The sequence below is a fragment of the Struthio camelus genome, chromosome 7 (assembly GCF_040807025.1).
Source record: "Struthio camelus isolate bStrCam1 chromosome 7, bStrCam1.hap1, whole genome shotgun sequence".
NCBI classification, from domain to species: domain Eukaryota; kingdom Metazoa; phylum Chordata; class Aves; order Struthioniformes; family Struthionidae; genus Struthio; species Struthio camelus.
In genome coordinates, this window is record NC_090948.1 from 35,134,517 (window position 1) to 35,156,275 (window position 21,759).

At 37.1% G+C, this 21,759-nt stretch overlaps 1 protein-coding gene across 8 annotated transcripts in view; it reads right to left on the reverse strand.

The window, feature by feature from the left end:
• CCSER2 (coiled-coil serine rich protein 2) overlaps window positions 1-21,759 on the reverse strand; it is an 83,935-nt gene that overhangs the window by 32,067 nt on the left and 30,109 nt on the right. For all 8 annotated transcript variants that reach the window (XM_068950720.1, XM_068950718.1, XM_068950722.1 and 5 more), the window contains 3 exons: window positions 8,647-8,737; window positions 5,059-5,224; window positions 4,172-4,367 (listed from right to left, as the gene is read on the reverse strand). In XM_068950720.1, coding sequence (XP_068806821.1) covers window positions 4,172-4,367; window positions 5,059-5,224; window positions 8,647-8,737 — 453 coding nt within the window. The remainder of the gene's footprint in view (window positions 1-4,171; window positions 4,368-5,058; window positions 5,225-8,646; window positions 8,738-21,759) is intronic.

Here is a 21,759-nt window from a genome sequence, read left to right on the forward strand (position 1 = left end):
CTCAAGTAGAAAGCACTGATTTCAGAGAAGAGTTAACAGATAAGCCTCTGGACAGATTCTTTAAAAATGTGCCCGCAGACCGGCAAATCTACTCCCGAACATACATGATAGAGCCTGAAACAGATTTAGGTGCAAGTTTGCTGTAAATACAGTAAGATACTCTCAAAAAACTCTACATTTCTATTTGTTGTCATTTCTAGTGACTAGAAGTAATTGTTTATGTTCCATTTATATCAGCAACAGGAAGTTACCTCAGTGGGAATACGGACATTACCACCAGCAACTGAAAGTTATGTGCTTTTGCCTTTTCTCAGCAGTTAGCAGAACTGCTCCCGCTCAGCCCGAGCTCCCAGCCCGCAGCCCGCGCCCACAGCGTTAACCAGCAGATGTTACCAGTGCTCCACAATGGGTTTTTATATAAACGTCTTCCTTAGAATATCTTACAGTTTCAAAATACTTACGCTCTAAAGGCAAGTATAGACTGGCTCCAGGAAATTACGCACTTCCTCAATCTCTCCAAATTTTTGGTTGTACCAGGAAAGTGCTAACAAGGCTTCTATGACAGAGGGATGTTTCAGCTAGGAATTTATTTCCGAGAACAATGGTCAAAGCTTAATAAAGTTACCAGGAACTACTGGCTTCCTTCTCAAGGTGAAGCAAAATCCATTGGAAAGCTTCTTAAAATCCAGACACCACATAAGCATAATTTGAGGCTGCCATGGAGATATGCAATATTAGGCAAGTCACTAAACATCATTTTAAGAGAGAAGCTTTCACTTTGTGAACCTTTTAATTACACAACAGAAGTGTGTATTTATTGCCAGCACTCGAAAGGGCTTCTGACTATACTATTAAAAGTTACTAAATTCTTAAAAATGATTAAAATTAAAATCTTGGAAGAATCATTAGCTCACAACTATGCAAATGAAGTTCAGAAGTCATAAAATTCCTAATAAAGTGCAGCTTCCAAGAACAAACAAACCAAAAAAACACCTTTTTTCTTTTTAAAATGGGCACCCAGGGAGAGTCAAACATTTAGCTGCTGACTCAGATTTGCAATAGCCAAATCCAGCACAGCAAAGGCAATGAGGTAAACTATTTCCTGGGCAATTTAAAAAAAAAAAAAAAACAAAGGAACAACCACAGTTGCAATTTATACAACTTAATTCACAAGAAACAGAAATCTTCATATTCCTTTTTATATTTAATCTGCATCTGCCTTGTCTTCAGGCCTTTTATACCGAAGGCAAATCATCGCTCAAAGATCTCAGCAGACACAAAAAGGTAAGACGACAATGAACACAGCCACTTATTTAAAAGGAAGGTACTCGAGTCACTCATGAGCCTTATGTCTCAGTAACAATATGTTGATACAGTTGACCACTTTGTGCTACAGCTTTCATCCTTCTGTTTATATCTCTTCACAGAGATCTGTGACAGTCATACCTGGTATGTTACATTGAAGATCTGTGCTTGAAAAATAGAATTTCTTGTCTATTTATGAAACCTGATTTGAAAAGAAATAAGTTTCATAAACCTTTCCTCCCCACAGAAAAGGGCTTCAAGGATCTCACAGTTCTGTTAACTCCTCCATGCTTCAGTTCTTGTTAAAACGTCATCAAGTGCCTATTTGAGATAAGACAGGGTGGGAAGCACTGCTGCCGGTCTTGAGAGGAGGTTAAAGAGGATGGGCTGGATCACGATGCCTAGATCGGTGGCTCCAGGACGTCAGACATACTACCGTCCTTGTTTAAATAAAGATATTCTAACATACTAGCACCGTAGTCTCAACCTAGAGCAGCTAGTTTAAGGAGCTAATTGAGGAAGAGGCAGGAAGGCCCCTGCTGATGCAGCTATGCTGCTCGTAAAGCGCATGGTAGTTCAGATGCGGTTACGTGAGCTACGAATGCAGCGTAGCACATCAAGCCTCCCTAGGGGCCCACTTCGCATACCCTATGTGCTACGCTCGCTCCGCAGTAGGTCACGTCACAGTTGATTAGATAATCATACACAATTTTAAGTATAATTCCTACTTATTTCCTAATAAAACTAACTGTTCCTGTGAGAGCGCATAACTGACTCTACAACTATTACTTCCACCTAAATTAAAGAACAACATTGCTAAAAATCATCACTGAAAAAAGGTATGAAAACATTTGAATATATAATATGGGAGAAGCAAATACAAGAACTTTTGCTTCTTTTGCTACAGCTAGTGTTCGAAAGGAGCTCTGATTTTGAATCTTGCTTTTATACACTTTGAAAGAAAAGGCCTCTCATATGACCTAGATACTGACATCAAGTACCAGTTCAGTATTCAGACTGCTCAAGTTCACGCAGCTGTTTTCAAAATTGTATTTCTTCAGAATTAAGAAGAAAAGAACTGTAATATTTTGACTCATTTCTATTAGTATAAAACCCAGTATTTTCAGGGAAAATTAATATGTAAAAATAATGAAAAAATATTTCACTCAAATTGTTTAGTAAACAAAGGTAGCAAGGGTCTAAAATTTTCCCATTTGTAACGGTTTTATTTAGTCTTTTATTACTATTTATATTTTTTGATTAAAAGACTGGATAACACACAGGAGACTAGAATAAACAATCAGAAGTGCAGTGATGGAGCCTGGAAGCAGCAAGTTCAGAGAGGGGACCTTAGGTCAGGAAAATACAGAGAACTATGCTTGACAAAGTTTGAAGGAAAGAATAACACTTGTAGAAGAGAGGAAAACGAAGCTTTTGTCACAAAACAGAAGCAGCAAATTCTGAAGAACATACATATTAAGAAAAAAGGTTGTCTTGTCTGTAGTTTGTTTTTTTCTTTTTTGGAAAAGAAACCTCATCTTAGCTACTTGAGGCAGAGCTTGTCTTGAGTTACTTTTTAGAAAAGTCCAGCTACTATAATCTAAACCAAGGCTGAAAATAAAGTCTTCTGCAGGACCACAAGCAGTTCGGTGTAACAGGTACAGCTTTACACAGTGAACTACAAGTACGCAGATCACTGTTTGTTTAATTGTGCTTGTGCTAAAGCCATTAAGACCTCCAGCTAAAACGTGCCCTGCTATCTCGTGTACTAACCACACGCGCCTGAGGCTGCTGCAAGGCACAGTTTATGCAGCTTACGTAGTTCACTGCTCAGATGTCACGCTCCAAGAACACGTCTTCCCTCTCTGGCACTACCTTATGTTTTACACAATGTATTTTCCCCACACAAAAGCAGAAATACAATCTCCAGTGTTCTCTATTACCACAGGAACTTCGCAACAGTTTAGTAAACGTGTACGTTTCTCAAAAGCACAGCCACATCCTTGAATTAGTTACAAGGTTGATTTACTTGTTCTGTTACGTTTTGTTTTAGCATCTTACTTTCAGGGCATGAACTTACTTCCCTTGTGTTGTGCTGCTAGGAAAGAACAGCATTAATTATAACATTAAGCACAACATCACACAGATTTTTCAATACTAACCTATATATATCTCCAAGGAAAAGGTCTCATGGACTTTTTTTTTTTTTTTTTAAAAAAAGGAAGGAAAGGAATTATCGTAGCTGAAAATTTGTACTTTTGCAGAATCAGCCTGTGGCTTACCAACTCCCACAATTTGCCAAGTTTTGAGGCCAAATGTTAAAAGCTCCTTAAAAGTGTATGACAATGCACTGCTTTTGTATGCTAAAAAGGTTTAACTTTAGCACTTGCAGTAAGAGACTGACCTGTCAGGATTTGCTAAGCTCCTTGTGGAAAACGCACAGAAAAGGTGAAAAGAACGTGGAAAGTAAAACATTGACAAAAGGCTGAAGGAAAGTTTACTCAATGTGATCAAAAAAAAAATATTTTTTTTACCTTCAGCTTTTTAGGATCTCTTTAATTAAAAGCCTGCCTCACATCCACTCATCATGGGTTTTTTGTTTTTTGAAAATTACCTTTCTCACTCCAGAGAAGCGGAACAATAATATTTGCAGAATAATGCTTAATATTTTTGCAGTCAGTAAAGTGCTTAAAAAGTAAAAAGTATTATTTTAAATAGCAATAAAATAAAGAGACTTTCTTAAACACTGTAATTCAATGTATGAAGAAAACGATGACAGCACTGTAAGGCCAAACAGAAGACCAGCCCATTTACGGTCTGCTCTCCCATACGCTTCCCTGCTTTTGTTCCATTTATAACAGCTCACCTGGTGCAGTAATCTTTTCAGTTTCAATAACTGAGTTTTTACAGCTGTGCAGTCTTGGACCATGTGCCGAAGTGTCATTTCGTCAAGCATCACAGTATTCTCCGGTAAGCCCACCAGCTGTCTAGGAGCCTGGTAAAAATTTGGTGCTCCATAGCTTTCAAAGTGACCAACGGGAGATTCTAGGCAGTTTGATCCCCTGGAAGAACAAACAGAGATGACAAAATAGAGCTAGAGAGCATTTATTAAAGTATTAAAAGTGTTATGTAACATGGGCTATACTCATACATTGTGGGATACAGCGAAGGGAAAAAAAACCCACCACAAAATGCCAATATCATATCAGAAAATTGTTGGGCCTTTCTTCCCACTTGCACGAAATCTCTCACAGACGAACAACTCTAGTACCCCAAAAACCAGTTTGCTCCTCTGGACTTTTATAAGCTCTGTCCTTTAAGTTAGCCTATAAAAATTACACCATTGTATGTAATTTAAAAACAAATTAGTAAGTAAAAACCTATCTGAGCCTACAACATACAAGTGATAATCAGTGTAACATTTCTGCTTGGAACACATACAGCAGTTTAAGCAAGCATTTGTAGTACCATATAAACAAAGGTAGCAAACACGCTTTCACGTTACTTCCAGCTTGAGATAAAAAAACCACACATTTCAGTTAAAAACCCTTGGCAGAAATCAGGAGTAGCCTCCCCCAAAATTGTTATACATGTCAATGATTCTCCTACTCGGACATGCTATTTATAAGCATACAACTATTCTGCAAGCATCTTGTATTCAGTATCACCTGAGGCCCTTCAGTGGAAAAGAAATTTCTTAATACAGTATTTAATTTTTAACTTCTTGGAAAAAAAGAGATAACAGGTTCTTACCTGTTCAAATCATTTTTACCATGCGCATAGTGATCAGTATTGCCAAGATGATAGTGATCCTGCGTATTCCATCGTGGCTGGGGTGCTCTTTTCCAGAATCCTTCCGGCAGATGTTGCCTAGCATTTCTGTCCTGCCTGTCATAACGGCTCATATTTTCACATTCCTCTACACAGACCATAAAGTGAAAAGAAAAAAAAATTATTCTCAAATTCATTCTCAATATCATGTAAATCAAATACTTGTTGTGAGCCGGTGACAGGTGCAATGTAAAGTCTAGTTTCTTTTTATTTTAACTGACCAAAAAGTAAGCACTGCAGAACTCACAAGACGACTGCTGTAATGATCTCCCTTTTTTACTAGCATACAGAAATTGAAGTTATAAGCATACGAGTAACCTGTGGCAGAAACTACAGAATTTAGTCTTTACAGCATTTACTAGAAAAATCACCTGGAAATTGTAAGGCTATGGGGAAGGAAGGGAGAGGAAAAAAAAAGTTATTTTTCCTGTCTCCTTTACTGATAGTATCCTCAGGCCTTTGGAAAGTTAACAGCACACAAACACTGAAAGGTGACATTTTAGAAAAAGGCCAGTACTGCATGCTAAAAAAAAAAAGAGAGAGAGAGAGAGAGAGAGAGAGAGAGAGAGAGAGAGAGAGAGAGAGAGAGAGAGAGAGAGAAGTTTCAATACTTAAAATACATATATTTATACACACACACACACATATATATATATATATATCTCTCTCATCCCATTCATCTGACCTTTTTCAACTTCAGAGAAGTTTAATCTTTATTTACCCAGACTGTAGGCATGATTTAAAACAAATAAAATAATCTCTTTAAGACTCTGGACTTCTAAGAAGCAAAACAGCTTTTGTTCATTTTAGTTTGTGGAATTTATATTTGGCAACAGATCGTAAACCACCAGAAACAAAGCCAAAACTGCTAGCCGTGCAGTTAGACACAGCGAAACACGTAAAGTTATGACCTACGATTCTGCCACTGCACCTTCCCCTTCACTTACCCAAAGAGCTTTTCCTCACATTGTCAGTCCTCTGCTAGGAGAATAGCTTTACACAAGAGAACATTGTTTTATTCGGCTGCCTACTCGGGCATAGCTGCACACAAGACGCTCATAAACAGGCCTTCCTTCCTGCTCCGTTCCCAGCCTGCGTGGTGTTGGGAAGCGAGCCCAGTTTCACCCTGTGATTTAAAACTGCCATCCTCACTCGCTGCGTACATACTTGTTGAGCTAGAACCGTTTCTATAAATAGTGTCCAAACGGCATCCCAGACTCCAGAGTGAAACAAAGAAAGTTTCTGCAGACCTGCGAAGTACTTTAAGGTTGACGTCAGTTAAATTACACGTAATTGTGAACTAACTGCTGGCAAACAGTGCTGTTAAATATTATTATAACAAATACTCACGTCTAGAATTCAATTTGTATCAAATAGTTCAAAGAACTAGTAAGAAAATAAGCTGGTCACTTAAAGTTGCAAAAGATGTATTTTCCTTTAGAAACATCCTCCTACAGCTCATAATGCATGATTTCAATTCAAAATAAACCCTCAGGAAACTTACGAATAGTTTCATTATTATGATTTTCAGCTTTGGCTAATGAAATCAAGACACTTGGAGTAAAGACATATGAGCATCAGCAAAATAATGAATTTCGGTTTTTCAGGAGGTCACTTTTATTTAAGGAAGAGCATGATAATTTTTGGATTCCTCTTTTCAGACCCATTTTGCTCTAAGGACAGTGTTTTCAAAACAAGCAAGAAATGATACCCATTCATGCCAAATTAATTCTACATGGAAATCCAACTTTTTTAAAATGGCAAAAATAGCAGCAATGGGCTAATATTGATCCCAATCAGTAACAGTCTCTCCTCCTGAGCAACTAGCTGAAACAGCACAGGTTGTAATAGTCACAAGACAGATTCCAGCCACATAAAACAGTCCTGAAACTTAGTTTTGTTTTGTTTTTAAACAGAGTACAGATTTAAATTTGCTATATTGATGCAATTAATAAAGCAATGAAGTAAAAAATATTTCACCCGTATCTAGATAATATATATTAAAATACATTAACCTTTTGCAAAGGTTATAATGGCTATATATAAGGTTAATATGCAAGCATAGTAAGGTTCTGTATTTTGAATAGTTTTTAGAATAATAAGCTGAAACGGAATTGCTGCTGTATATGCACTGTATGTTTCATAAGCAAGACGACTTGTAGCAAGAACTTGACCAACTCTTTCAAATTGCTTCTTAGTTTTTCAAGTCGGATATCAATTACCATTACTGTAAAAATACTTAGGTGCAAATCCATCTGTATTGTGAGCAAACATCTAGGGATGGCATGTTACCCATTCCAGCAAAATAAATAATCTGTATATATCCATCTGGGCTTAGAAGATGATAATGGCATAGCAGTAACTGCCATAAAATGTGCCTTTTATACAAGCACTTGGGAAAGTTTATTCTGAGATTTAGAAGACTAAATACTGCACTTCCTATATATACACTTTTAAAAATACAATTTGCCACCATTTGGGGGGATGGGAGACTATGTATTGATTTATTGTTAACTCTGCTTCAGAGCTAACATACATATAGAAGTCTTCACCTCAAAAACTCGAAGCTGAATATCCTCAAATGTCCCCAGGTAGCTGAGGAGTACACAGAATAAGAAAAGCCTCTTTTTCCATTCAGAGCCTATTCGTACAGCGTGAGGCACTGCAGTGGTATATATGTGATGTTTCTATTTATTTGAAGACTATAGCAGCCTTTCCAACTAAAAGGAACTTGGAAGGAAAGCTAATACACCCATACTCACGAGCCAGCGACAACTCCTATGAGGAGGTTGGAAATGACCAAAAGCAAACGACCCTGAAGCTTTTTCAGGCTAGGATTTGAAAAAGCCTGGCAATAAATTTCCTTACCTGGCTCAATCTAGTCTGGATTTGTACCATTTTATTGGCAACTGTGTGCTATCATCCTCCCTACATAAAGTACGCCAGCATTCTCAACGACAGAGAGAGCGTACAGAAAACATCCTGAAAAACAGTGTCTTAAAAATGAAGGCTCTTGTTACCCTGAATGGTATAAAATAAATTAGGAGATGGTTGCAATTTAATAGAAGAAAATCAACTCTCTCAAGAAGAATTATTTTATGATTCACCACAGCTGAAAAGTCTTTTTTCTCCCCGTGAACTTTTTCAAATATAGCTGAAGCATGACATTGAAGGACTAATTAAGAACTTGAGGAAATTTATCCTACTAAAATAGCTTAAGGAAACAAATACAGTCCATAACAAGGTAACATTTTTATAAAAGGCTATAAAATTTTTAACTTTTGTTAAGAACTTTTCAAATTTAAGAGCTGCAAGTGGGGACACAGGAATGTTAAATTTCCTGCGTTTCAGAAAAGGAAGAGCTGTTACCCGAAACATAAAATAATTTTTTCTCGGAGGGGGGAAGAGCACATCTGCTATTAAAGCTGAAGTCAAAACTGTGACATTCAAAAACCTCTTAAGCCCATATTACAATTTCACAATGTAAAATTGCTTGACTGATTTACTAACCATTGTCATGAGGTGGGTCCTCAGGTAGGTCCACATCAAGCATGAGATCATCATCATCAAGATCACACGAATCAAGATTATTCAAGATATCCTACAAGAAAGAAAACGTGAGAGAAAGCAACTTTCACAGTAACTCTACTGCCATAAAGAAGTTTATTTCAAAACTTTGGTGCATTTCCACTGTATATATAACCAACATTGTCAGCAACCTCCCCTCTTTTAATGAGGGAATCAACCCTACTTGAAACCATCTCCTTTAAATTCATGTAGATAGCCACAAAGTGATAAACTAGTCAACCATAATGAATATAGTTTTTCAGGATGCTGACACATCGTTAATTCAAAATTCATCTACTCCGCACTCCCAAAGCCTGAGGTTGAGCAATGAAACTGAAAGTAAATAGAACTACAGGTACCAGGCTAACATTCCTCCTTCCCTTTACAAACGTGCACTCACACAACACAAAAATATTATTAAAAAAAATCATTCAAGTAGGACACAATGAAAGAAATACTAGATTATGAGTAAAGAAATGTATGCAGACTGACACTTCTGGCTAGAAGCTCAGGAACAGTGCCCGTTGCAACATATTTTATATTAGTCTTTCTTTCAGCCAGGCAAGCACCTGAGTCCTAAACATCAGCAGGCAAGGAATACTGTATCTTCCCTTAAACAAGAAAGTAGGTTAAGTAGCGTAAAGCTTCAGAGACACAGGATACCTGACCTGAAATAGTTATTGATGAGTTACTGGCCAGCAAAGGTGACGTTCCAACTTGACTACCAAATTATTGTGTCCAGATCAACACGCTGATGAGCTTCACTATACCACATCACCCTCTTCAAAACCAACACTCAACTGCATCTCGATCTCCACCCTAGTTCCCACTGCGAGGATAAAGCTAGAGAGCTAGTACTGTACCATTCACACCACCTCTTTACCAAAAGCTTAGCAAGCAATGGAGGGTTTTAAAGACTGACTGACTTTTTCTGAACTGCTTCCTTTAATATAGCAAGATAAAGCACAGGGAAGATTATTTTGCCAATAAATTATTGAGCAGAACTGTACCTTTACTTTTTTAAAGCTAAAGGCAATGCCAGCAGCAGAGAATTCTGTTTTATGCACCTCTTCTTGATATGGATAAAAGTTTTTTTATTCTTGTATATCGTTACAAGAGTGTAACGCCATTCAATCTAACACGGACAAGCTTTCACAATCAGGAACACTTGCAAATTTTCTCAGTCATTGGCACATTCCTCTAACAAAAAGGCACAAGATCCAATAGCAAAGTATAGTTAAGTGATTAATTGTATTAACGTGTTTTCTCCTATTGAAACTTTCAGGGGAAAACCCAATTCACTGCTTTACGCCCCTAGCACATTCCTGCTAAATCCAAATGATTGGACAGTATCTTCGTAACGCGACCTACTCTGTTGCTATACTTGAGCATGCAAATAACTTAAGCCAGACCTGTTGCATATACTTACCTCAAATGACTACTTTTTTTTTTTTTTAAACTTAAGACAAATATTCATGGAAAATGACTGATCTCTTCATCTTTGATATAGGGACATGAAATGGAGCAAGACTGTTGAAAGGATGTTTAAATCTTCTCAGTCAGCTTAAAGCTGCTGGAGGTTTTTTCTTCCCTTCTCCTTTACTGCGCTGAACCCCGCGTTACATATTATTCCTCCAAATTGTTTTTCTGTTTTAGAATCACTTCATAATCAAGAAGGGTGACGCCTCTATATTCTTTTAAATATGTTACCAAAGGCATCTTCTACTTTAGTAAGAAACAACACATGGCTTTTTAATGAGCTGGGAAATAGCACCTGAACATGTTTCTTGCTGCTCAGGCAGCTTTGGTCTGGAACAGCAGCAAATGAACACCTGCAAATGAACACCTACAATCTTTTCACATGTTTTGTCAGCCAGCTGAAACTGCAATACTCCCAAGGTTTTAATGAGAACTTAAGTCTTTCCAACAGCTTTTTTGGACAACAAAACAAAAATATGCAGCTATCACTGCTAAGCTCTGCTACCTTTTGTATTTTTGACTATATAGAGCTGTTTCTAAAATTACAAGAAAAACGTCATGTTGCCTAGCTATGCTAATTGTACAAGAAAAATGCAACAAAGAGTTTGTACTAATGGGATATATAGTCCATTCAATAAACACACTCAGTCTGATATAAAGAAAAATGTAACTGCAGCGTGGCGAAAGTCAAATTAGCGGTAAGGCGACAGAAGCTGACTGTCCATCCCTCCAAAACACCCAGAGCAGAACAACGCTGGGGACAGGACTATACAACACTCAGCTTACTGAGCAGCCAGACGCTGCTGCTGCCATACTACTGAAATGCCACGGCAGGCAAAAAAGTGCAGTCCTTCCACCAGAGAACCCAGAGCCCTTTTTACTTGATTGTTCAAGGAAAGCTAAATTTATTAATACCAAAGTGATTATAATGTACAACACAAAGCACATCTCATGTCTAAGAAAAATCATTAACGGTTATGCAGCTCTAAAATTCTTCAGCTCTATTTTTCCAAATCCCAGAAAACAGCCACAGCTTTAAAGTCTATTTGATTCAGGCATTTCATATCTGCCTCTTTTCCAAGAGTAGAAATACAGATTTATTTAGGCTTAACAGCCACATCTAAAGATGACTCATGGGACCATTATTGAAAAAGTTACCAAATATTAAGTAAAATAACTGTTTCATTATTTATTTCTCACTGGATAATAAACTGACCAGTAAATACCTGATTGAACGCTTGCATGCAGACCATCAATACACAGTAAAACCATGTTCACTTGCAAAACTATGCCTTTACAGGTTAAGCATCTGTTAGATTTGCTTTGTCAGAGATGGAGAAAGGAAGTTTAACAAGCCTGTCTCTAAGGTGCTGAGCCAATTGTTCTTCAGCAGTCTTGTACATCCTTCCTACGCTGTTCACAAACAGACAAAGAACTACTGTATTTGATTACAAATGGAGGAAAAAGCCAGGCATATTTTAAGATTGTTACGTAACACAGAACATTATATTTTACATTTCTGCAGGGGAAGCCTGTTGACTTGCGGATAGAGAATGAGATGAAAATAGTTAACATCTACTTTTTTTTGTAAGGCATTAGCAACACGGAATGGTGGAAAAACTGCGATAGAACTACCTGTTTTGCCTACATTTAAAAATCCTAACTGAACAATATTACTATGTATAGCATTTTACCTAACTAGGGAACCTGTATTATCACAATCATGGAAAAGCTTTCAGAGAAATTGAAGCTGTTTAAAGAAAACGTGGATTTAGCACTGAGGAGAATAAACAGAATGCAAATATTCACTACTTTTTGTTGCAATTAATTTAAGTTTTTCCAGGAACGCAAAGATTTTTTAAAAATTTCCATTTTTTTAAACAATTCTGCAAAACACAAGTACATTTGAGAGGAAAATTCAGTTTGTTAGTCAATAAATTATTTTTATCCCATGCTTACAACTTCAAAATTAGTATGAACAAGCATTTTCTCTCTCTTGGGGAAAGTTAATGAACATAAATATTAAGTTACAAGTGTCCAGAAACACATAAGAAAGTTAGAAACATTTGCCCTTACAGTGCAGAAGTGTTAAAAAACCCCACAGCATAAAAACACAATGTATGTCAGGAGTGATAACTAATAAACCTAGATAAGCCGCTTTATTATCTCTGTATGAGAACTTCAGAAGCCTAATGGTGTCAGAGCAGGGTCAGCATCTGAGATGCCAAACATATTTCTGCCAACAGCACACTTCATTAGGTGTCCCTAATCACATATTCTTGAACCACACTGAGACAAACTCCATGCTAGAGAACATAACTCTGAATATGAACTCTTTGCAAGGGCTGGGCCACACATGAATTTACTTCACTGTATTTTCCTGCTGCTATATACTTGGGAAACAGGTAATATGAAAGCAGATGTTATCAACACTGTCCTGAAACAGCTGCAAGAAACTGGAAGTTTTGTTAACACAACATTAGTACATGTAAAAACTGTATTTACAAACTTCAGCTACTATTTTTATTACCATATAAAGAACTAAAGTTAACTACATGGCAGTGACATTGCTAATAACGTGTGTACCTAAGAGCTGTTAAAATCATTAAGCTGCTCTGGGCAACGACGTCAAACAGAACAGGAAGTGAGAAATTCTTCAAGAGGGCAGCCACAACCCTACAGAATATTACATGTTTTGGCAGTTTGTTATTAAAGGCTACAGCAAGAGATGAATCCTATTTTATTTTTTTAGTTGAAAGGAACAACGCATCTTCAAGCGGCACATAACTTCCTAGGGCTGATTTAGCACTAGATTTTTCAAGATGGTACAACCTAGAAAGAGATGAAGTTTGGGACTATGAAATCCCAAATCAAACTACAATCCGGCCCCCAAGCTCTCCCTCCAGAAAGGCTTTCAACTAAACACATGCAGTGCTTTGCTGACTCAATGTTTTTCCTATTACGTTGCAGTAAGTGAGAATGATGCGCCATTACTACTGGAATAAGAACTGAATAAATTTAGAACCGCAATAGCAGTGAATTTTCAAGCTGTGTAAGGAGATAGGAAAGGACTGAATAAGGAGGAAAGGGTACAGGTCGGCAAACAACAGTTTTAGCCAGTTCACATCAGTGCTCTGTAAGCTCCTTCTGTAGTGATTGCCCTCAGGTGGTATGTTTTATCAAAGGTTAACTAAACACACACCAACAGCTCACCCACAACAGCTTGTTTGCCCAGTTTGTCGGATGTGTATAGTTCAGCATCTCTTTCTCAAGAGGTGTGACAATATTAAGTCCTTAAGAGCAAGACCTTGAAGATCAGAGGCGCTGTGCAGCAGCTGTCTTTGCTGAAGCTGAAAGAGTTTAAAGTTCTACATAAATTCGTGTCCCATCCACCATAATACCCTGGAGTAGCAAACTGTTCTTTCAAAAAGTTCTTTTCCTAAAAAAATTCCTCATGCAATGTACGTAAGCTCTCTTTTCCACTCAGGTGCACTGTTTTTATAGTTCACCATGTTAGTTCAACTCAGCTTAACAGTTGATCAGGCCCCTTGCCTAGGTCTACGAGCTTTCCCACTTCTTGAAGTAAGGACATAACACAACTCACAATAAATTACATTGTGCCCGATATACAATAAATTACAATGTGCCCAAATTAGAAAAAAGATAGGTGTCTACATCTCCTTTTAATTAAATGCAAAAGATGTGTAGCTGTGGAAACTTATAAAGCAATGTATATTATACTGGAATAAAAAAAAAAAGGAAGGAATTCAGGGGCTGGGGTCAGCGCCGAAACACAAAACAATCCCAGATAAGCCACCCTCAATCAAATCATTCTGGAAAGTGTTCACTGAATTGAAAAGCCCTTGAGCTCAAAACACCTCTTAGCATTTTCCCTTCTGCTTTCCACCTAAGGTTTTACCTTGCTTGAAAAGCAATCGCGTCGGGGTGGCCATGAACTTTTAGTGAATAATAGGAATAATATTTTACCTTTTTCCACGGGTCACGGTCTCAGATGTCATTCATATTTTCTACCTTTAGAAATTAGGTTGTTAAAGGAAAGTAGTTAATGATTTTTATTACTGATTTACTGAGTTAAGGCTTGCTTCCAACAATAATCACACACTCCTGAAAAATAAAGGTGGAAAATGGAAGTGATTGCTCACATGTAATTTAAGTATTCCATAGCGGTTACTTAAATTGAAAGTGCATACAAACGTCTTCAGCTTGATTTGCTGTATACTCTGATTTCTGAAGCCTACATGCCCAAATTTTTGTTCTATTTTCTTGCTCAAAAAGAGCATACAAGAGCATTTACATATAGATCATTTAACACAAAAGACTAACTTCTTAAAAAACTTCAAGCAGCAAAAAACATTAAAGGGGAGGATATTCCACTTTTGGAGGAAAATGAAACTATATAGAAAGTACTTCTAAAAACTCAACATTTCATAGCATTTAGATGAGCAACATTCCAATATTACAGCAAAAGATGTCACATGTCATCTACAGCATCAGTATCAAAATAACTGTCTGCTATGTCTCTCTGATATTAATATTCATCTGCTACATTCCCAGGTTACTGACAACACATTTATAAAACCTTTATCTGATATTAACCTCATTTAGTAAAAAGTTTAGTGTTAAAGCCGATTAGATAGGGTAGGTTTATGATAGGTAAACATGCTAGACTAGTTCCAATAGGTACTTTCAAAGTTGTTTACTTAAAAGAATTAACACAATAGCAATTACAGATCTCTCTGTTGGATTACAACATCTCTTACAGCATGTTCTGTTTATCTAGTTATACTTTAATCTCTTTGTACAAACAAACCGCCAGTAGGTTAGAATCAGACTTCAGGCTTGTATTTAGTTATTCTTACAGCGCCACGCAATATTCCTTTTGATGACAAAGCATTATAGGAAACATTAGCAAGGACCAGCATTTAATGACTTCCAGTATTTAAAAGTGATTTAGTTACCCATAACTTTGTCAATCCTTACAGTCCATTAGGCTAAAATTCTCTATGCCTGCCTCAAGCTCATTTGAACGTTTCAGTAAGATAGTAAACAGTTTCTTGGAAACTGCTGAAAAAGAAGCAATTTCATTTGTCTGCGTAAACTTTTTTCTACAGTTTTCACATTGCAAAGTTCTCATATACACATCCTGGAAGAGAAAGCTTGACATTTAGATTTGTCTGACAGTTCTCTGGAACAGGGATCCCAGCTCACAAAGCTTGGCATGAGTATCAAACTTAAAAGCCACTGAAAAACTAATCCACTAATCACAACATTTTAAGAGATGGCTTACAAAATGGCATTTAAACCATTCCGACAGTAATAAATAAACATAAATAAGCCGCCCTCCCGAAAGAATTCTATTGGACCTAAGAGTCTCCAAAATACCAGAATTACTGTTAGAGGCCTTTTAGATAGTTACTATGGTGAGAAACAAAAACGTTTTAAAAATATGATTTTACATGCAAAAACAAGTCTTAGAAAAAACAGCATTTCTGTTAGTATTACAACATTCTTTGAAAACTTAGAAAAGCAGCTGTCAAAGTCACTACATCACTTAAAGCAGGGTAGGCGTCCTCACATTCCACAAAGTCAGTCAAATACCTTGGCCAGAAGTCACCCACGTTCTTTTTCTACTGCCAAAGAAACCTTATTAAAAAACCCTTTGGCCTCTACACTACCACGGCAACAAAGCTACACTACCATGTTTAACATGAGCCTAATGCCATGGCAATAGCAGCAACATTCATTTTGCCAAATATTATCATATAGGAGGAAAGAATAACCATAAAGTAAGTCCTCTTAAAAAAAGACTCTTGAAACAACAGATGATGCAAGGGACGGCACTGGGACAGGAAGCCTAATAATTTCCAGGCCAATGGTAAAGGCTCCAGGAAGTAGCTGATGGTTTCAAGCCGATTTTTCAGCTGATGCACCCAGCAATGAACTCTTCATGTTGGCAGCATCACAAGAACAGAATCACCACTGTACGGAGAGATTATCTTACACATCCCTCCAATGCATAAGGTGACACTTCAGAACAGGTCTATGGTGGTACACCGTACCACTATTTGTATTTTTTATTGCAACAAATTCAGGTTCAGAAACCGCCCAATCCTATCCTTAGCAATAAATAAAGTTCTTTTGAGATTACGTTACTCAAACAGCTTCGGATAAGATAGCTGAACAGACCTTTTGTCACAAATTTCTTCCAGTCCAATAGGCTTAAAAGTTACCAAATAAGAAAAGCTTCTTCTGTTATTATTTTGAAAGTTAAGAAAAATGCCACAATGCTGCCTCAATACACATCTCAGCGATCCAACAGAAAAGCAAAGTGTGACTGCTCTGCAAAGCAAGTAAGACAGGGCTGAATGAGAGGCTAGCCACAAGCTTCTAGGATTTACTGGGAAATGGTAATATAAAAAAGCATGGAGATTGTGTGCATGTGTGTGTACACACACGCACACACACATACGTACCTACCACACACACACACTCAAACAGAAGTAAATTCATAGGAATTTCAATTCATAGAAAGTTAGTTTCAAACAACAGAAAAGCACCAAGACATAAGAGAGAGCTTTTAAACTACTGTTTCGTAAAGAAAAACCTGCGTACATTTCCTTCGACCATCAGAAATACCTACTGTCAAACTGAACATAGCCTACATGCTTTTGCTTTGTCTAAACAGGAGGGTTAGATGTGACGCATCAGAAAGGCAAGTACTCCAAAAACCTGAAGCAGGAGCAGAGTTAAAGCTTTTGCAGTCACTACTCCCCAGTTGGAAATCTTGGTGATAAGCATCAGCTGAAAATGTGGCAAGTAATCTTTTCCTCAGAGATATGCATTAGATTTCTCCTTTTCTTCTGGCTATAACACTATAACTTCTCTTAGATCATATTTTCATTACAAACAATACTGTACACAAATATTTTTATGGAAATGATATATGAATAATCCTACCAATATGGCAAAAATACCCATAAAAAAATCAAACATGAACAATACCATTTTTTCACCCTTATATTATTCATATTGCTTCTCTTTGTATGATCCACAGCCATCATAAAAAAAGTATTAAGACAAAGCATTCCAGATGAACCCTACTACTACGTTCTAGGAATAGGAATCAGTAGTCATGTCCGTGCATCTTAGTACTGATAAGACCTCCCAGACAGATGCTTCTGGCACAAAATTTGAATTCTACGATCAACATGTGGTTGTACTTTCAAAACAGAACGTCTTTTGTTGCCTATAGGGCTCACGCACCTGAAACAGTAAGGATCTTTGCAGTGAATTGATATATTTTTGGAAGATAAAGAACAAAAATATGCTGTGTTTATAAAATTCTCTATACTTTAATATTTGAAATGGAAAGAAATATTATTTCCTATATGAAAGTGACTCATATCTTTGTAGTGTCAAAGCGTACTATAAGATTCACGCTCTGCTAAAGGAAGGATCCTGTTTCTCATTTGAAATGGTCCATTGCAAATAGAAACCTATGCGTATTTGAAGTTCTGACAAATCAGCAATTTTAGATGCACAGCACTGCATAAATGTTTTCACACTCATTTTCTATACAGTTGTGCATGCTGCATTTCTTCTTGCGAGACACCTGAAATTAAGAGTGGGTTTTTCCACAAACAAGATACTTGAGGAGAAAAGGAAGAAAACAAGCAGCGCATGGAGAAAATTTCAACAAGCAGAAGGTAAGCACGAGTAAAGGGAGAGAAGTAAGGAAGGAACCTCTGCAAGAAACTTGAGTCAAGTGAAGAGTTTGTTTGAAGTTAGTACAGAAATTTACAAAATATAGCTTCAGGTACTCGGAAGAAAGCAAGCAGGAAGTTGCTTTTAAAAAGCAGACACTGAGCAGATCCCATGGGCAACTCAGTCATCTGGAGGGCAGGGAAGGGACGACTGCAGAAGAAAGAAATAGGATTCAAAGCCGACAGGAGAGAGGAGAAGAAAAGACTTCCAGAAGTAATTTTCAGCATTTGGCAACACACCAGATAGGGACAGAGAAAAGATATATAAAATGAATTGAATACAAGTCTCAGAAAAGGTGATGCTAAGTAAGAACTCAATAGAACTGGTAAGTGAAGGAGGAAAGCTGAGACAGAAGATAAAGACTTGTTTCACATTGAATGATATCAATTGAGCATCAAGGAGGGGGAAAAGAGCCACATACCATAATATAGACCAAAGAGAAAAAACTCTAAACAAAGTCATAAATCAGATAGGGAAGAGAAAAAACAAACAGACCACCCTCCCTGGCCCCCACAAGGAAAGACCACTGTGGGATATCAAACACTGGAGAATGTGATTTTAAACAATGCACATCGCAAGGCACGTTAGAGATAATTAAGCCCAACACCCAAAGAAGTATTGCGTCTTTTTTTTCATGCCCTATAAGGAGAGTTGCCATGACTACAAATATAACAAGATCTTTGTTCTGAATATGCAAGACATTTCATGTTTAATTATCAGATATAAAAGTCTTAAATAAGCCTTTGTTATTGTTGAAAACATTGAGAGGCATTATATGTTCTACCTAGGTTTACTGCAAGTAGACAGAAAGTAAGTATTAGTTTACAAAATTACCCACTATATCTCAAGAAAGATAGGCTTACTGCTTAAGAAAAAAATTTTTTTTTAAAAATCAGATATCAAGAACGCATAAGAAGTCTGAGATTCAACAGCATGATGAGAGGAGAGAAAGAGAAGAGAAAACAGAAACATTAACTATGCTGTTGAGACTTCACCAGTTCATACACACCACCACTTTCCAAGCACGCAAGGCAAGTTCCATCCCGCAGCCACAAAAAGCGTTCCTTTACTGCCATCTAGCCTCCACTAGTGAATCTACAGAAAAGAAATTCGTGGGTAAAGCGTCCTGTCCAGCTTCCTGCAGAAATCTAGTAAAAGCTCAAGAACGTTTTGTGAATTCTTTTTCTTTTTTTTTTTTAAATAGGCAAATGTTTTTAATAAAGTATGCAATTTACTGTGGAGCACAATAACAGAAAGCCATCAACAGTAAGTGTAAATTATAACACAAAGAACTGGAAGCTGAAGGCATGCAGTCCTTTTGACTCATTGCTTCCAGTCAGTTTTCAGAAAAGTCCACCAATATCAGAAGTTCAGCATTACTTTTACAGTTTGCCTACAAATAATGGAACATTTTAAATGATAAAAGCAGTAAGTAATTGCTACTGGTTTTATTAATTGGCAAAAATTATTGTGAATGATTAAGTCTCTACTGACTCATGCTTACATTAAAGCTATGAGGCTTAGCTTACAGGAAGACCACCTTCAGAATCAGGAAGAACTAGCTAAGTAGTTTGCTTCCTCTGACTTCCAGGTTCTCACACATCTTGGATGATGGGTCCTCTGCTCATTTCTAGGCACCAGTGAAGACAAACCACGGATCAGCTCCTTCAGCTTCCAAAACGCATTTGAGTTTGGTGTTACAGCCTCTTCTTAGGGATGGGCATCACCAGTGAATTTGAAAGATACTTAATGCATGAAATATCAAAACCAAGCTATTTTAATTTGAAAATTCAATTATAATACAACAATATTATATCAGTGATTTCAGCTTCAAGTAACTCCAAGCTGAGAATGGAATAAAACCATAACCTCAAAATTTGGAAAAAAAAACTATGTGCAGGGGTGCTACCAGGAACTCAGTCAAGCTTCTTCTACATAGTAAGTTTTAATTATAATTATTATTATAATTATTAAATATTATTATTTACTAGTTAGATTTTAGTCTAATCTGAACAGGACTTGTTACAGAGCATTAGTGTGCTCAGTTCTTATACACGCAGCTTAATACATTTGTTTCTAATTACCCCCCCTTGCGCGCACACAAATATATCTCCTAGCTATTTTCTATTAATTCTGTTTTGTCCAATCTATCTTTAGATGAACTGCTATCAACATAGCAAGTGTCCTATCACTTAATAGCACAGTTGCAAAAATATCAACTCACTGCATTACCCTGACATATTTCAGTAGTGTGAATGAACCAGGTGCACAAAAAGGCTGAAATGCTGTTTACCTTAAGCGTGGAAAAATTGGCCCTTTGTTACATTTCCAGTCTCAAGGAGCACGACAATTAGAGTCAGAAGTGGGTGCTCTGCAGCTGAACATCAATATGACCTGAATGCTATATTAAGTGTTCTTAAAAATAAATAAATAAGACTTCCTATTGAGTTAAAACACATCCCATATTTAGAACTGTGGAGACAGTAAAACTGAAACTGCATGTATACATTTCATCCACAGTGAAGAAATCAGTGAGTCATACAAAAAACAACTGCCCCTAAAACTGTATAAGCCACTTCCTCTGCCCTAAATTTCTGATCTATAGCAACTATAGAGGGAAGTCAACTCTAGCATTCCTATAACTTAATATAGCAACAAAAGTTTGGGTAAAAAGGAAAAAAAGAAAAGTGAGAGGGTGTCTAGGGTTTTTAAACCAAATCATCTATAAAACATTCAAAAGCCCAGTTAGATATTAATACGTCTTATCTTACATATTCTAAAAAAACTGCTTTCCTTGTTTATGCTGATAACTTTAAAAAACTACTCCAAGAAGTTTAAGAGTCCACTCTTCTCTTTGGATCCTGCTTAATATGGTTTCAAGACTTGCTAGGTGTAAGGAAAACAATGCATGATGTTTTTAAAAATTCAGCAATACAGAGCTACATGAAGTACGCTACAGTAATTATAAGTATTTTTCGTTACAGAAAAATCATGCCACTTGTTTATATAAAGAAAAAATTGAAAAGGAATAAATTCACATTAAAATATAACATTGGGTATGTAGAGTTACCAACTAATGCTGGACATCTCACTTACAAGCTTATAAAATACAAGAGGTGCTAATTGCTACCAGTAATTATTTCAAAGTTTTATGGAACAATATATCCTCTGCTGCTCTCTCTGCACCTTATACATTCAAAACTGTCATTAATGGCTACCACAGTGAAACATGGGAGTACAAGTGAGGTTGCCTCGCTTGATTTTACTGACCATAACAGCATGAGAAGATTTACTGTGTCAGTTCTGAATCAAACTGCTCAGAAAGGCATATACGCTTCCCCATCCCAAAGGAGAAAAGGTAATTTGCCATAAAAGCTTGTTCACAAAATGTCAGCGTTCCAAAGCAACACCACAAGAGAATTGTGCCCAGTAACACCATCATATAACCCCTTAATAACACTTGACAGTGGGGACACGCACATCACACAAGACAGAAAAGCCATCTCATTCAGTAACTCAGCGTCTCACTACCTCCCACAGTTAAGCTCTAACAGTTGCAGGCTGCAGTGGTGGAGGGAGAGTAGAGAGTTGCTACTGTCAATACGAAGACGACACCTCCAAAGTCACAAAGTCATTTCCTATCAATGCCATGAGCAGAAAACTGGCTGTCAGCAAACTCTTGTGAAAGAGCGATCAAGGAACATTGCTAACTAAACATACTGAAACTAGCATGCGCTCTGAATTCAGTATCAAGACAAGTAATAATTATGGACTGAATTTTACAAACAGTAA